At 37.3% G+C, this 18,078-nt stretch overlaps 1 protein-coding gene across 4 annotated transcripts in view; it reads left to right on the top strand.

The window, feature by feature from the left end:
• The window catches only part of PCCA (propionyl-CoA carboxylase subunit alpha), a 477,968-nt gene that overhangs the window by 233,676 nt on the left and 226,214 nt on the right, over window positions 1-18,078 (top strand). For all 4 annotated transcript variants that reach the window (XM_042979710.1, XM_042979700.1, XM_042979707.1 and 1 more), the window contains one exon: window positions 1,514-1,664. In XM_042979710.1, the coding sequence (XP_042835644.1) occupies window positions 1,514-1,664 (151 nt within the window). The remainder of the gene's footprint in view (window positions 1-1,513; window positions 1,665-18,078) is intronic.

Here is an 18,078-nt window from a genome sequence, read left to right on the forward strand (position 1 = left end):
ATTTTTAATGTTTATTTTTGAGAGAGAGACACAGAGAGAGAGAGCGCGCGCGTGCGCACATGTGCAGGGAAAGGGCAGAGAGAGAGAATCGGAAGCAGGTTCCAGGAGCCTGATGTAGGGCTCAAACCCACAAGCCGTGAGATCATGACCTGAGCCGAAGTCGGATGCTTAACCGACTGAGCCACCCAGGCACCCCGGGAAAAGTCTTTTTTAAATTAAGTAACTGTGTGTCCTGCTAAAATTCTTCTAGTTGTGTAGAAGGGGACAAGGATTCCTGGTAGAATAATAGTAGTCTCTGACACACTGCTTTTATAATTTGGTGCTATCTTCTTATTGCTTCTAATATGACTAATTTTTTATTTAAAATTCACTCAGGTTGAGTGGGGGAAAAAACCTTTCACAGACTAGGAAACTTGAATCATTATTTTTGTTGCATTTCTCTCTCTTTCTCTGGAAATGTAAGTTTTTGTTTGAACTCACCTATTCCTTGAGAGAAAAAAAGGAAAATTTAAAGCCATAGGAAGCAAAAAGAAAACAAATACAAACAAAAAAAATGGGAACTGATCATTATACTTGATAGGTATTTGTGTATTATTATTTGTGAAAAAGTAAAGTAAGTGTAATATGTAGGTTTCAGTTTCTAGATTTTGACTTTACTGCTGTGTTTTGAGTGCAGTGATGAGGTTGCTTATCGCTCTGAGTATTTTTTACTTCTTTACGGTTTATTGAAGACATTTCAGGTTTATTTGCCTGCTGGAGGGTTATTTTGGTATTGTGAAACAAAAGTTTTGAGGATTTATTACATGTACAATGAGTTCTTGTTATATGTGGTAGTTATGTTTTATAGAGTCCCTGTGAACACTGAATTAGTGAATACTGAAGCATTGTTCCTAGGGGAGACCCAGAGTTACGTTCTGTGAGCCTCTAGTTGGGTCATTTTAATCCCTACATAACCTTGATGAAAATGTCCTGACATAACCTTGTTTTATGTGTGTTCCTGTTGAAAGACACCTTGCTAAATGCATGTTGTTGGTTCATTAATACTGATCTCATAGCCCCAGTCGGCAGTGCTGTAACACATGCCGGAAGGTAGTTCATCCACCACACGTGTTCTTCTGAAGGCACATCTCATGCTCTGGTTTCTCTTCAAATCGCATAAATCTTTCGCCTTTCACTGAAGGCACATCTCCCAATTTTAGCTTGCGTAGATTTGAATATATGTGTTTAAGTTTTACTAGTTGGAAACAACTACTTGTGCGAAAACTGATGGAAGTTGCAGCATAATGTGGAAAGTTCAAATATTAGTTTTATGAAAAATCTGAAGCTGACTTATTTAAACATGTTAGGCTTAATAACACAAAAAGCACATGTTATAAACACTTGTAAAGCATATAATATAAAATCTTAAATTGATAGAGATCATAACCTGAGTAAACTCTAAGAAAATTTTTATACGGTGCACACAAAAGATTACTTTTGTTCAAAATGTTGATTAATCTTTCTGTATTGGCAGCATTTTTCTGGATTCTGAGACTCGAAGAGCGATGGGAGAACAAGCCGTAGCTCTCGCCAAAGCAGTAAAATATTCCTCTGCTGGAACCGTAGAATTCCTTGTGGACTCAAAGAAGAATTTTTATTTTTTGGAAATGAATACGAGACTCCAGGTAACTGTTTTTCATTCCTCACCACGCCTCTATACTTGACCCTCTTCTCCCACCCATTTTTGTTTTCATGAAACTTACAAGTCAACTTCATAAAGTCCTAAAGATTTCATGTTTATGCTTGTGCTAAGACATGTGTTGGGAATGATAGATAAGTAACAGGGTAATTTAATGGTCAGTGTCTAGGCCTTCTGCTTTGTTACCGTTAATATGCCATATTGGGAATTTCACTTGGGTTTTTTCCCCTAACCTCTCTTGATGACCTGTATTAGTCAGGGTTCATGTCCTGTTGAGAGAACTGCTGTGGGTGTGATAAACAGAAAGGGATTAAGTGCTTACAAATCTTTGGAAGAGATGGAGGGAGGAAGGGTCCCTAGAGTAACTTTCAGGAATGGCTCTTAGAACTAGACCAACCAGCCTGGCTTCTAAAGGAACTGCCACCATGATGAGGTTGAGAAGTCAGGCTGCCACCCTGGAACTCTTTTTTTTTCCTTTTCTTTTTTTTCTTTTAACTTGTTTTATTTTTTAAAATTTACATCCAAATTAGTTAGCATATAGTGCAACAATGGTTTCAGGAGCAGATTCCTTAGTGCCCCTTACCCATTTAGCCCAGCCTCCCTCCTACAACCCCTCCTGTAACCCTCAGTTTGTTCTCCATGAGTCTCTTCTGTTTTGTCCCCCTCCCTGTTTTTATATTATTTTTGTTTCCCTTCCCTATGTTCATCTGTTTTGTCTCTTAAAGTCCTCATATGAGTGAAGTCATATGATTTTTGTCTTTCTCTGATTGACTATTTTCACTTAGTATAATACCCTCCCAGTTCCATCCACATAGCTGCAAATGGCAAGATTTCATTCTTTTTGATTGCCGAGTAGTACTCCATTGTATATATATACCGCATCTTCTTTATCCATTCATCCATCGATGGACATTTGGGCTCTTTCCATACTTTGGCTGTTGTCGATAGTGCTGCTGTAAACATGGGGGTGCATGTGTCCCTTCAAAATAGCACACCTGTATCCCTTAGATAAATGCCTAGTAGTGCAATTGCTGGGTCGTAGGGTAGTTCTATTTTTAGTTTTTTAAGGAACCTCCATACTGTTTTCTAGAGTGGCTGCACCAGCTTGCATTCCTGGTGGAATTCTTGACATTAGAGACATACTTCCTCTGTTCCAGTCAAGGTCTAGGAGGACTGGTGGCTTTTATTCCTTCTTCCCCTTTTTCTTTTATTTAAGCTGTAAACTAAAATACACATTCAGAAAAGTACATAAAACACAAATTTAAAGTTGAAAAATTACTATAGCAAAAACCCATGGAAGCATCAAATGGATCTTGAAGAACCAAAATGCCAGCTTCTTACACCCCCTGCCCAACTTCTTCCCCTTCTAAGGATCCCTTCTCCATCCTTCTAGAGCTATTTCCTATTCTGACTGAATCCCGACTGAATCAGCCAGGATCATATGATATGTAACTTTTTATACCTTGCTTCTTTTTTCAACATGATAAGATTACACTGTGGGATTGGATTTCATTTATTATGGCAGAATTTATGGTATCTAGATGCGTTTCAGACCAATGTTGTAAATATTTGTTGAGTTTGTGTATGTATTTACCTTAGCAGTTGTTGCTAAAAACTTAAGATACTTGTGTTTGAAATCACTTTTTTAGCCTGTAGTTTATTGGTGTGAATACCTTTAAGAGTGACAGAATTTTGTGTTTTGGAGATTAATTTGATTTTGATTAAAAATAATGTCTTTGTAACGAAGTATGTCTAATTAGATAATTAGCTGGGAAATCACGTTTTTTATTAAAATGGAGACTTTATCATATCATGATGGGAATACTAGTTTGTAATATGATTTCTGAAGGGAATTTAAAGTGACCAGAAGACATTTGTATTTTATTACAGACGCAAGAGCTACTAGATTGTTTAGGGTAATTATCAGAATTTACAAAATTAAAAACAAGTGTTGTCTTCAGGACACTTTATTCGTGTGTGTGCGCGCGCGCGTGCGCACGCGCGTGTGTTTTATTTGTTCCTGGCTCATCTATCTCAATCCGAAAGTTTTTCCAAGTTGGCCCCCCCATGGTTGTTTTGGTATAAGACCTCTGAAAGTTGGTATTATGTCAAATGATGCTATGCAGTTGATCAAAGTCATTAACTACTTATGTTTACAGTTTATGTCTTAGATAGCTTGTCAGCAAGTTCTGTTCTGGTACTCCCAGAAAAAAATTATAAATGAATTTAAAAAATTAATTTTGTGACAAGTTTTATCCTATTATATCTGATAGTACCTAATTTTATGCTATTTAATATCACACTTTCATCCATTTGTCTTTCCCATTTAATGTTTTATTATTATTTTTTTATGTGTGTTGACTTCCAGTGACTGTAATCCTGTCAGTTATTAGACAAATTAATTTTGATTTTCTAGAAGCATGTGTGTTGGGATATTTCTTGGTGGAAGCTGTAACTGAATGGGAACATGAAAAAAGAACCTTGAATTTCATCGTATTCAGAAAGCCATTCTTACATATTTCAGAGACTTCTTTCTGATATTTAAACAATTCAAATGTTCTTGTAATAGATTTTCTCTTTCAAATTTCTTTACTAACCTTAAATTATAATACTTAAGGCACATTCACCAAATTCTTTATCTTCTAAGATACATGTTATCTCTAATTAGTGTTTCATTTTGAGCCTGGAGGGCTATAATTTTCTGTGTTCTTTTTTTTTTGTTTTGTTTTCTTCCTTGAAATATCTTGATTGGGCTATCACTTTTTCCAGCTTCAGAACTTAACACGCTTTTTTCTGGTTAACAGAAATGTGAGTAGCATCACATTGCTTGATTTTTTTTTTTTTTGGAGCGAAATTTGAAATACAAATATAGTTTCTCCTTAAAGAGGTGCGACACTGAGAAAGTCACCACTTTTGGTGCATGAATGCTTGGTTCAGTTGACTGGCTTTGTTCTCAGTCTGGTCAGAATTTATATGTCAGAATTATCTATGCTGTCCTTGTATATGTTTGATTGTTTTCACAGTCATTAGTTTTCTGTTGCTTAATGAAAAAATTCAAATGCTTCCCCGTTACGGTTCCTTTTTTCTGTATTCTCCACCTTCCCTCAGAGTCCTCTTTCCTGCCACTGTTATTCTTGATATACTAGTTAGGAGAGAGTCCTTTCTTTCCCAAGTGTGCTATTCTGTGTTACCTCTGTGTACCTTTATCATGTCATTCCTTTTGCTTGAAATGTCTCATTTCCTGTAGTAGAAGCTCACATATACATCTACTCACACACACATACCTGTATAGATGTTTCCTTCTCTCCTTACGGAAGACCAAAAAACGTGATTTTGTTAAAATGCCATTTTAATTAACGAAGTTGTATGTAATTCTGCTTGAATAGTTTTAGTTTCGTATCTTAATGATAAAACTAAGAATTGGCAATATTTGGTTTAACAAAATTCCAAATGGTTCAAAAGAGTATACATTGGAAAAATAACTCTCCATACCACGTTTTTATTTCAACCATTTAATTTTCCTCTGGAAGCATCCTTTGTTTTACTTAACAACGCATCTTTGGTAGTGTTCCATATCTAACTTAAAGCATTATCTTCTTTTTTTATGATTTTTAACATTTAGTTGTAGCTGTACAGTCCTAGAATTTCACCAGTTTCCTGTTGGCAGTTTTTCCAGGATTTTGCTATCACAAATATTGCGATTATGAATGATCCTGTACATCATCATTTTGCACATGTGGAAGTAGAATTGCTGGGGAAATGTGAGCTTTAGTAATTTAGTTAAGTATTATTGGTATCTTTTATAGGAGAGCTTATTTCTTTATTCCCTGACCAAAAGGATCTTTGACTTTCTGCCTTTGTCTAATAGTGAAAAATAGCATCTCATTTTCATTTTCCTTCTTATGAGTGAGGTTGAATTTTTCTTCACATACTGATTCACATTCCCTTTTCTTTGAATTGACTATTAGATCCTTAGCCTTTTGTTATTGTAGGTGTCCTTTATTTTTTTTAGGCAATTAGGCATTTGTGATATTAAGAGGAAGCAATGCTCTGTGAATATTTTTCACCTTTCTATAGAGTGAGGGCTTGCCTTTTTTTTTTTTTTTTTTAAGTTTACTTATTTATTTTGTTAGAGAGGCAGAGAGAGGGGGAGAGACAGAATCCCAAGTAGGCTCCTCACTGTCAGCACAGAGCCAAATGCGGGGCTCAAACCCACAAACTGTGAGATCGTGACCTGAGCCAAAACCGAGTCAGCCGCTCAACCGACTGAGCCACCCAGGAGCTCCCCTAGAGTGAGGGCTTTCTAGTCAAAGAAAGACCGTTCGTGCCTAGATTGAAGGATAGCAACTTTTTTAAAAAAAAAATTTTTTTTTAACGTTTTATTTATTTTTGAGACAGAGACAGAGCATGAACGGGGGAGGGGCAGAGAGAGAGGGAGACACAGAATCGGAAGCAGGCTCCAGGCTCTGAGCCGTCAGCCCAGAGCCCGACGCGGGGCTCGAACTCACGGACCGCGAGATCGTGACCTGAGCTGAAGTCGGACGCTTAACCGACTGAGCCACCCAGGCGCCCCGAAGGATAGCAACTTTAAGACAGAACTGGAGAGAGTCTTATTTTTCCTCAGAGCCATTTGAATTTCCCCTTCCCTCAGAAAGATAGGTGTACATTAGAGCCAGGTTGGCTCACTCTCCTCAGGGTCAAGGAAGGGCAGATATGGCATCAACTCTTACATAAGCCCTGAATTTAATAGTTTTGGGGTTCCTCTCCTGTGCTTCTTACTCTTCTGCATGCGCAGGGAAATAAGGCCTTTATCACATTGCCTTATATGGAATTGAGATGTGGGGAATAGTGCTAACATGTTCTATGACTAAATAATTGGTTTCTTCTCCCATCTACAAACCATTTGTTTCTTGGCAAGATTACCAAATAAATGTGGATTAAAACAAAACAAAACCAGGTGTGATTTGTTATTTTTCCTTCTTCACCTCTTGCCTCTTTGACTTGGTATATTGTTTTTTCTTCCTATGTAGATATTTTTTGTTTTAAGTCTTACAGTTGCATTTTAAATATCTTATTTTTGGTGTTATAACATACTTAGGCTTTTCCTACTCATTCATAAATTAAATATTTTTCTTACATGTTTTCTTTTAGTACTTATTTCATCTTTCCTGGTGAAGTTTTCACTTCATCTGAAATTTGATTTTATCTATTTATCTTTTTTTTTAATTTTTTTATTATTTTTTTAACGTTTATTTATTTTTGAGACAGAGAGAGACAGAGCATGAACGGGGGAGGGTCAGAGAGAGGGAGACACAGAATCCGAAACAGGCTTCAGGCCCTGAGCTGTCAGCACAGAGCCCGACGCGGGGCTCGATCTCACGGACTGCGAGATTATGACCTGAGCCGAAGTCGGCCGCTTAACCGACTGAGCCACTCAGGCGCCCCTGATTTTATCTATTTAAAAAATGGCTACCTGATTGTCACAACCATCTTTGAATAATTTTTCTTTTATGTAGTAATTGGAAGTCACCTTAATTATATCATGAATTCTCATATGTATGTAGATCTGTTTTCTTTTTTAACCTTTCTGTTTAATCATGTGCTAGTACCACACGGTTTGGGATGTTCTATCTCTGTGTTATAACACAATATCCAGCAGGACTGTTCCTTTCTCATTACTCTTATTTTTTTATATGATGTTTTAGAATTCACTTATTTCGTTTATATTTAACCAAAGAAAAAGATTAAAATGATGAAATTGCTGAACTATTAGATAAATGTTTCTAATTTTCCAGAGATATTAAGTCCTTAAAAGATGTTCTTAATAAGAAAAATGGTTATTAAAACCATTTATGTTTTTGTCATCATATTTCTTCATACTTTAATTTGAAAGAATATATTGTTTCCCTTTTACAAAAATGAATGGAAATTGGCATATTTATATTTAATTCTGCTGTCTTTTCCCCCTAACTCTTCATTTTTGCTATTTTTATTATTTTATATTACTGTAACATTTCTGTAGCAGAACTCTCCTAGTGTCTTCCCTTTTTGTATTTTAACTTGTTTTTATGGTCACCAGCAGCATCTTTCCATAGCCTCATGATTAATCAGTTCTTCATTTTGATTCATCTTATGGTTATATGTTCTTCTTTTTCTTTCTTTTAAAACCAAGGACTTATTTTTGAGAGGTATCCATGGTGTATTTTCTGAGTTCTTAGATGGGTGGTAAGGTTGTGTTTATAACTGAAAAATTTCCTTTCACCTGGGTATAAAATTCTGGGGTTTGAGATAGCTGAATTAGCATGTTACTGGACTTTTGATCCAATACCAACCCTTGAGTAACTACCAAAATTCACTAAGAAAACAGAAAGAAAGAAAGAGGAAAAGGAAATAGAGAAAGGAGAGATGAGAAATCACTTGGAAGAGAGAAGGCTCTTTAAACTGATCTGTGTGGGGAACTATAGCTGTAGGGAGGGAACAGCCAGTGCTGCTAGGGAAAGAAGAGCAGGAGGAAAGCTCTTGCTTGTTCTTTGCTTTTGTTTAGGGACAGTTATTGCCCCTCCCTCACAGGGGAGCCTCGTATTGATGGCTCTGACCAATTCGAATTAATTTAGCTGATTCTTTTAATATTTTTTATATCTTCTTAATCACTACATGTACACAGGTCTTTCTTGATTTCCCATTTTCTTCTGTCAGCATCTCACTTTGTCCACACCCTCTGCACAAATGCACATTTCCCATCTTTCTAGTCTACTATGTCATGATTTGGGTTAGCTCAGTGTTTGGGATTTTATTATGACCACAGTGTGAACACTATTCACAGCAGTCCTGTTGTCACCTAAGATTACTTTCACTTTCTTGCACCAGTTTTTCTTTACTGTTAAAAATTGTCTTTGTTTGCTTAGTTTTCTGTGTGCCTATCACTTATTTATCCAAAAACTTGTCCCATGTTTGAGTATTTGCAAGCACATTGAGTTTTCTGTCAGTTTTACTTTTTGGTAGAAATAGTTGGTTCCTTTTGACTTACTGTAGTCTGGACTGGTTGCCTTCTACATTTGCATTTTGACTTTTTAGCTGAGATTTCCCTACTTTGTCTTGAAGATTCCTTACACTTCCCTTTTTTGGATCTCTTTTCTCCTGCATTTTTGTCGTAAACATTCGTTTATTCCCTTTTTTCCTGGAACACATCTTTAAAAGGTAGCTTCCTAAGAACTAGTGCACAGGACCTAAATTATATGAGAATTTGCATGAGTGCAGATGACTCTGTATTAACTTATTGTGGGGAAAAAACCCAATAGTTTTTATTGTGGTGTAATGTGCATATCGTAACATTCATCCATTTTAAGTATACAAACTCAGTAGAGTGAATGTTTGTATCCCTCCAAAATTCGTATGTTAAAACATAACTCCCAAGGTGATGGTATTTGGAGGTGAGGCTTTTGGGAGATGATTAGGTTACAAGGGTGGAGGCCTCACTAATGGAATTTGTGACCTCGTAAAAGAGACCCTAGAGAGCAACCTTCTCCCTTCTGTCATGTGAGGACAGTGAGAAAGAAGACTCCCATGTATGAATTGGAAAGTGACTCTCATCAGACATTGAATTGGCTGGCACCTTGATCTTGGACTTCTCAACCTCAGAACTGTGAAAAATAAGTTTCTGTTTTTTATAAGCCACTCAGTCCATGTTATTCTGTTACAGTGTCCCAAACGGACTAAGACAAGTCAGTAAAATTTAAATAAATATACAGAGTTGTGCTACTAACATCAGAATCATTCTATAGAACATTTCTATCACCCCATAAAGTTACCTGTGCACATTTGAAGCCATTTCTTTTCTTTTTTTAAAAGATTTTATTTTTTTAAAGTAATCTCCACACCCGATGTGGGGCTCAAATTCACGACCCCGAGATCAAGAGTTGGATACTCTAATGACTGAGCTAGCCAGGTGCCCCTGTAGTCATTCCTTTTTACATCCCCACTCCCAGACAACTGTTAATTTACTTTGTTTCTGTAGTTTCCATATTTTATATTTCTGGACACTTTGTATACGTGAGATCAAACAATATATGGTCTTTTGTTTCTGACTTCTTAGCATGTTTTTGAGGTTTATTTATGGTGTAGTGTGTTTCAGTAGTCTGTTCTAATTGCTGAATAGTATTCCATTGTGTGGATATCCTATATTTTACTTCCCTACTTATAAGTTTGTGGATATTTTAATTGCGTCCACTTTTTGGCTATTGTGAATAATGCTGCTATGATGATTGAGGTATAAGAGTTTGGACAAATTATTTAATTACTCTTGGGTAGATACATAGAATGGAATTGTTTGTTGTGTGGTAAATTATCAAACTGTCCAGCTGTCTGGACAGCTGTAAAGTGGCTGCACCATTTTACATTTCCATGAATAATGTGTAAGAGTTTCAGTTTCTCTACATTTCCATATCCTTCCGAATAGGTACTTTTTAATTGTCTTTTTCGTGATAGCCATTCTAGTGGATACAAAATGCTATCTCTTTGGGGTTTAATTTGCTATTCCCTAATGCTTAGTGATATCAAATCTCTGGGTGCTTATTGGTCAGTCATGTTATCTCCTTTAGTTAAAGCGTCTAATCATATCCTTTGCCTAATTTTAAATTGGTTTACCTTATTATTACTGAGCTGTGGAATTATTATTTTTTTTAAAGATTTTATTTAAGTTATCTCTACACCCATTGTGGGGCTCAAACTCACAACCTTGAGATCAAGAGTTGCACACTCCACTAACTGAGCCAGCCAGCTGCCCCTGTAAGAATTCTTTATACATTCTTGATACAGATATGCAATTTCTAGGTATTTTCTCCCAGTTTGTGGCTTGTCTTTCTATTTTCTTAATGGTGTCTTTTGAAACATAAGTTTTTTACTCATTAAAGCCCAGTTTACTATTTTTTCCTCATTTATGGATTGTGCTTTTGGTGTCGTACCTGAGCATTCTTTGTCTAACCTGAGGTCACAAAGACTTTCTCCTGTGTTTTTTTCTAGAATTTTGAGTATAGAATTCTGGATTAGAATTAACTTTCTGTTAGTGTCTTGAAGACCTTTTTCGGCTTTCTTTTAGTTTCGACTTTTGATATTGAGATGTATTCTGATTCTTGACCATTTGTTTGAAAAATTTTTCTCCCTCTTGGGGCGCCTGGGTGGATTAGTCAGTTAAGTGTCTGACTTTAGCTCAGGCCATGATCTCACAGCTCGTGGGTTCGAGCCCCGCATCAGGCTCTGTGCTGACAACTCAGAGGCTGGAGCCTACTTCGGATTCTGTGTTTCCCACTCTCTTTGCCCCTCCCCTGCTCAGACTCTGTCTCGCTCTCCTTCAAAAATAAATATTTAAAAAATTAAAAAAAAAATTCTCCCTCTAGAAATTTGCAAGATCTTACCTTTGTCTCTAGTTGTGGCCAAAACTGTTAGTTGTCTACCAATTACTACTAATAAGGAAAAATAGCTTTTATCTTTTATTAACATTGTGAATTCTTTTGATACTTTTGCTTTATATTCCTATAATAAATTTTAATTAGACATAATGTTTTTCCTTTTGGTGTTTTACTGGATTTTGTGAGCTAATTATAATGATTTTGAATTTTTATTTTTTTAAATACTGTCTTTACCAGACTTAATATTATATGTATTTTTTGAAACTGTGAGAATATTGTATAGGTAATAGGCAATATGTGTTCCTTAAATATTAAAACTCAGATGTGAATCCATTTGTATTGGTATCTTTCTCAGTGGTAGGTCTTTAAACAACTTTCTAATTCCTTTTGTGGTAGACTGTCAATACTTTATGAGGTAATATGATCTATTCATAATCAAGATTATTGAAGGTTAATGATTTATTCATGTTCTTCTAGATTTTTTAAAATACTTTTTAAGTGTATTTATTTATTTTGTGTGTGTGTAAGAGAGCATGAGCAGGGGAGAGGCAGAGAGAAAGGGAGACAATCTCTCAGCGCAGAGCCTGATGTGGAGCTCAAACTCATGAACCATGAGATCATGACCTGAGCTGAAGTTGGATGCTTAACCAACTGAGCCACTCAGGTGCCCGAGTTCTTTTTTTTTTTTTTTATTGGATCTATTTGATTTAGAAAGAGATACGTAGAATTTCTCATCATAATTTAAAAAAACAGGGATGCCTGGGTGGCTCAGTTGGTTAAGTGTTTGGCTCAGGTCATGACCTTCACGGTTTATGGGATTGAGCCCTGTATTGGTTTCCATGCTGACAGCCTTGAGCCTGCTTGGGATTCTTGCTCTCCCTCTCTTTCTGCCCCTCCCTCACCTTCTCTCTCAAAAATAAGTAAGTAAATAAAAATATATTTTATCTTTTAGAGAAGTTTTAGGTTTACAGAAAGATGAGTAGGAAGTACAAAGAGTTCCTATATACCCTTTTACCCATCCAGCCTTAGTTCCCCCTATTATTAATGTTTTGTATTAGTGTGGTATATTTGTTACAATCGATGAACCAGTGTTGACACATTGTTATTAACCAGTAATTTACATTAGGGTTCATTCTTGGTGTTGTACATTCAGTGGGTTTTGACAAATATTTGATGACATGTATCCACCATTACAGTGTCATGCAGAGTAGTTTCACTGCTCTAAAAATTCTTGCATTCAGGACCTTCTTGCATTTCTTTCCTTGGCTCTTTCCGTCTTTCTTATTTCTTTCCTTCCCCACCCGCCCCCATCCCTTCCTTCTTTTTCTTCCTCCATGTGTCAGTTTTTCTGTCTCTTTTATGCATGGAAATTGTCAAACATACAAAAGTCCTAAGAAGAGCAAGAGTGGTATGGTAAAGTCCCGTGAATCTGTAACCTAGCTTTGTGTTTACTTTGCTCATATTGTTTTATATAAGCCTTGCTTTTGTCCCTTTTAGATGGAGTATTTTAACAAAAATCTCAGACATTATGTAATTTCATCTGTTACTACTTCAGTGTACATCTATATTCATTCTGCAGCAAGTTGTCCTTGCATTTTAAGCAATGTTTACTTTGCATATTTATCTATATATCTATATCTGTATATGGTAGGTATATGTTTATGACATTTTACTTGCATTGTGTACCTTGTATCATTATATCATATCTTTGTCTTGTTTAAAGGGTTTAATTTTAAAAAAATTTTTTAACATTTATTTTTGAGGGAGACAGTGTGAGAAGGGAAGGGGCAGAGAGACAGAGGGAGACAAAGAATCTGAAGCAGGCTCCAGGCTCTGAGCTGTCAGCACAGAGCCCAACGTGGGGCTCGAACTCACGAGCGATTATGACCTGAGCCAAAGTTGGACACTTAACTGACTGAGCCAAACAGGTGCTCTTGTGTTCTGTTATTTGATATTTATGTTGCTCTTCCAGGCTTCTAATTCGAGTTCTAATGGCTACATCTTTTCCTTAAAGTATTCAACTAAGTTGCATAGTTGGGAAATCGTGTTATTTTATCCCAGAAATTCCCCTTGAGCATGGGGGTATGTGTGCATGTGTTACTACCCTTGAAGTTTCTAAATGCCCCATTGCTTTTTTTTTTCCTCCTGTTCCTCAGCTGCTCTGTTTCACTAGGTATCTATAGTCATTATTCTGAATGATTGGCCTGTCCCTGATGGGTAAGCTGCCTCCCGTGGCTTTACTGTAGTTGATTTTGGGTTCACTACTGAGTTCTGTTTGTTGTAATATTCAAAGTGGCAGCAGTCCTTCGAGTGGTTGAAGACACAGCCTTATCTACTCCTGAGGTCAGGAAGAGCATATATCTCTTCGTGTTCTCTTCGTCTCCAGGAGAATCCAGCTAATATTCATTCACTACTCAGACTTGTTAGCCGAGTGATCAGGGACTCTCCTGGAGCCTTTAGCGACTTTGTTTTCTGGCAGCATAGATCTCTGCAGGCCAAGCTGTCTCCCTGACCTCTTCTTTCATATCTTTTCCTGGGGATCTCTGAAGCTGGCCTCCAGGTGTCCCCCAGCCCACGGGAGACCACAGCCACCTGCTCTTCATCACTGTTTGCAGTATCCTGAACTGCTCACTGACTCTGGGGGAAATAGAGACCATGGGATTTGGAGTGGAGCGGTGCTGGTTTGGCCATCTTCCAAAGCAGAAATATTTAACCAGGGTTACCTGGATATCGTTAAGCAGCTTTGGAGGAATCTGTGGACCCTCTGAAATTGGATGCATGCTTTTCTAGAGAGAAATTTAGTGAGGTTCTAGACCCTAAAATGGTTCATAACAGCTATAGCTGACTAATGGGCAAGTCCTTTATTCATTGTTTTCATTAATTGCAAACATCCTCTATTCTGATTAGCGCAAGTAAATCCTAGCTCTACTCCTTCCTGGTTGTAGGACTATGAGGAAATTCCTTAACTTTGCTATGCTTCATTACCTGCATCTATAAAGGGACAGTAACTGTAGCATGTGCTCTATAGGATTATGGGCATTAAATGAGTTAATGCATTTAAAATGCTCAGAAAAGTGCCTGATTTAGACTAAACACTCCTTCTTCCTGAGAATTTCACCATGATATTCTGCATGCTATGTTTGTTAAATGTGGTTAACGTGTTTACTATTACTATTGTCATTATTAGGAAAGCTTGTCAGTAGTCATTTTTTTCAAATGGCAAACTGAGCCACAAATTAATAACTTTTTAAATTATTCTTTTGTCTGTTAACTGCAGAAACATTGTTGCAAATGAACAAATATACTTGCAATAAACCACTTTGAAAGGTATCTTTTTATCATAAGGATATTTGTGCAAGAGACTAGGAGAATAGAAGAAGACTTGGAAATGTAAAAATGAAGCTGATGGGTAAAAGTGTTTGTTACATTCATACGTTATTTTTGCTTAGACCTTTTTCTAGAAGATTAATGTTAGGACCCTGAATATACCTTTGCAAATTCGTGTGTGTGTATAATTGCTAATTTCCAAGCGTAGGTTGTTTATAGATTTTAGTTCTTTGGGAAGACAGCCTTTATGTAGTCTACAAAGATGATAAGAACTGGAACACTGTCAAGTAGAAAGGAATAATATCTTACAGTAGTGAACGCCCAGGTGTGGTCAGCTGGCTGCCTATTCCATATCCTTAAGAAAAGACAGCTGAATTCTCCCACTTTTGTTAGATTTTAGTTAGTTGCTCATATGTGATTGCCACAGTGAAATCAGAATCTACTTTCACAATGGGATGGAAGAGAAAGTGAAGTGGAATTGATGAGATTCTATGGAGACGAGACACCCCCACCTCCCATCAGATAATTCTGCACCATGTGGTATCTTTATATTGCAGAAGGATTTTAGAAACTCTAAATTGATTTTTCCTCTTTGTTATTTCACTTATTTAAAAATTAAGAATTATTGCAATCCAAATTCTGATTTCTAAGAATTGACTGTAACTGACAAATACCATATTCTAATTTCAGAGCAGTTTTGGATTTTAAAGATATTCAGGATTGTCCATACTAAAAGAGTTCGGTCTTCTTTGAAGTTAGAGTGTTGATTGAAAGAATAATTGATGCAATTAGGATAAATTAATAGGGAAAATGGATTTGTAACTAATTTGTAAAATTACATTTTTGCCAGAAGGGACATTTTAGATATGGGCAGAAGTTGACCTTTTTGATTATTTTTAAAGTCAGGCCAAGGTTCACAGACTGGCTTAGAGTAAGCCAGAACTGGAGTGTTCTGGAATATTTGAAGCCAGTCTCATATGAAACTGAGAATACAGTGTAGGCTATGCTATATTTTCCCTTTATATTTATTGAGTCTTATTAGAAAGTTGAAGGAAAGAAGTTTCTATTACTCAGATGTGAATAGGTAAACTGGTCAGATACCTTCACTTAGGTTTTTGTTTGAAAGCATATTGTGGTGTCTACTATTGAAAGACTATTTTGGTGTCTTTGAGTTCTGGACTCTTACCTAGATTTTAATTTTTCAAATTTGTTCCTGTGTTAGTTTCCTAGAGCTACTGTAACAACGTGCCACAGACAGGGTGGCCTAACCAGAAGAAAAAAATTTTTTTAATGTATAATTTATTGTCAAATTGGTTTTGACAACACCATACAACACCCAGTGCTCATCCCAACAGGTGCCCTCCTCAATGCCTGTCACCCGCTTCCCCCTCTCCCCCACCCCCATCAACCCTCAGTTTGTTCTCAGTATTTAAGAGTCTCTTATGGTTTGCCTCCTTCCCTCTCTGTAACTTTTTTTCCCCCTTCCCCTACTCCCTGGTCTTCTGTTAAGTTTCTCAGGATCCACATATGAGTGAAAACATATGGTATCTGTCTTTCTCTGCCTGACTTATTTCACTTAGCATAACCAGCAGAAATTTATTTTCTCATAGTTCTGGCTAGAAGTCTAAAATGAAGATGTTCACAGTGTTGGTTTCTTCTGGTGGCCTCTCTCTGTGGCCTGCAGATGGCCATCTTGTCTCTGTGTCTTCCCATGGTCTGTCTTCTGTGCTGTGTGTTCGTGTCCTAATTTCTTCTTCTTTTTTTCAAAAAAAGAACATTAAAAAAAAATTTTTTTTAATGTTTATTGCTGAGAGACAGAGACAGAGCGCAAGCATGGGAGGGGCAGAGAGCAAGGGAGACACAGAATCTGAAGCAGGCTCCAGGCTCTGAGCTGTCAGCACAGAGCCCGAAGTGGGGCTTGAACCCACAGACAGCGAGATCATGACCTGAGCTGAAGTCGGACACTTAACCGACTGACTCACCCAGGCGCCCCCCTAATCTCTTCTTTTAAGGACATTAGTCATGTGGGATTAGGGCCCACCCTAATGACCTCATTTGAAGTTAATTGCCTCTTTGAAGACCCTGTCTCCAAATACAGTCATATTCTGAGGTACTAGGGGTTAGGGCTTAAACATATGAAATGGGGGAAGAGGGGGGACACAGTTCAGCCCATAACATAAAACCATTATCCTTTCTTCATCTAGTTATTTGTGTTGGGAAGCTCGGGGAAGCTCTATAATAGAATCTCTTCAGTTTTTACTGCCACACTTGAATATAGCCATTATTTTCAAGGTGAGTTTACAGGAATCCTATGTTGGGGCCCATTTCCCAATGTGCTTTTTATCTTTGAGTGCTGTGGATCAAAATCTAATAACTTTAGATCTTTATTTTGAAATCCTGTATTCTCAGAAGGTAGAGCATCAGAATTTTAATAGATGTATGCTAGATTCTGTTCTGGACAAGGAAGCTCTCTGAACCGAAAGAGCACAACCAAAAATAATGGCATCTGTTATACTTTCAGGCTGGAATAACAACAAACCGAACAGGGATCTGTTATGCCAAATACCATTATGAAACTCAGTTTTATATAACAGGGCAATTTCCTCATAATTCAACAGGTAGTTACACCTAAACTACTCTGTTGAGTTGAATCAAATAGGTTCTGCTTACCAAAGAGAGCGTTCCCAAACCAAGTCTTGTAACATTTGTTGGGTTAGATTTGATGTATTTATTTATTTTTTTCTTTTTTCTTTTTTTAATGTTTATATTAGAGAGAGAGAGAGAGAGAGACAGTCTGTGAGCAGGGGAGGGACAGAGAGAGCTGGAGACAGAGCCTGCACAGAGCCTGATGCAAGGCCAGAACCCATGAGCTGCAAGATCATGACCTGAGCCTGTCAGGTGCTTAACTGACTGAGCCACCCAGGTGCCCCAAGACTTGATGCATTTAATAAAGATGTTTCGTAAAATCACGCTAATTTTGCAAAATTACAAAAAACATTATTTGAATATTATTCTTTTTTTAATTAAAATTTTCTTTTTCTTTCTTTTTTTTTTTTTTTCTTTAGAGAGAGTGCACCATCAGGGGAAGGGCAGAGAGAGAGAGGGAGAGAGAGGGAGGGAGGGAGGGAGGGGGGGGAGAGAGAGAGAGAGAGAGAGAGAGAGAGAGAGACAGGCTGAATCTGAAGCAGGCTCCAGGCTCTGAGCTGTCAGCACAGAGCCCGACACCAGACTCGAGCTCACAAGATTGTGAGATCATGGCCTGAGCCGAAGTCAGACACTTAACTGACTGAGCCACCCAGGCACCCCTGATTATTAGATACTCTTAATGTTCACTCACCAAATACCTCTTCTTTGTAACTCATATGCCTTCTCTATAAAATGAGAGTGGAGTATTAAGGAACAGGATCATGCATATGGTGGGATTTTGTAAATTTCAGTGCTGTTACATGTTAGGTATGTTGGTTGGGTCATCTTTGGGGACACCTTCTGCCTTGACTAGGCAATTGGGCCACCATTTACCAGTTGACAATTACAACCAAATACTTCTTCATTTAAGGAATTTTGAATACTTTTCATAACCCTCCTTCTCTCTCATGGCCAACACATACTTCTTTGTTCTGACTTCTCTATACTTTCTGTGACTTTTTTCTCTTTTGAACTTCCCTCAGT

The sequence above is a fragment of the Panthera tigris genome, chromosome A1 (genome assembly GCF_018350195.1).
Source record: "Panthera tigris isolate Pti1 chromosome A1, P.tigris_Pti1_mat1.1, whole genome shotgun sequence".
NCBI classification, from domain to species: domain Eukaryota; kingdom Metazoa; phylum Chordata; class Mammalia; order Carnivora; family Felidae; genus Panthera; species Panthera tigris.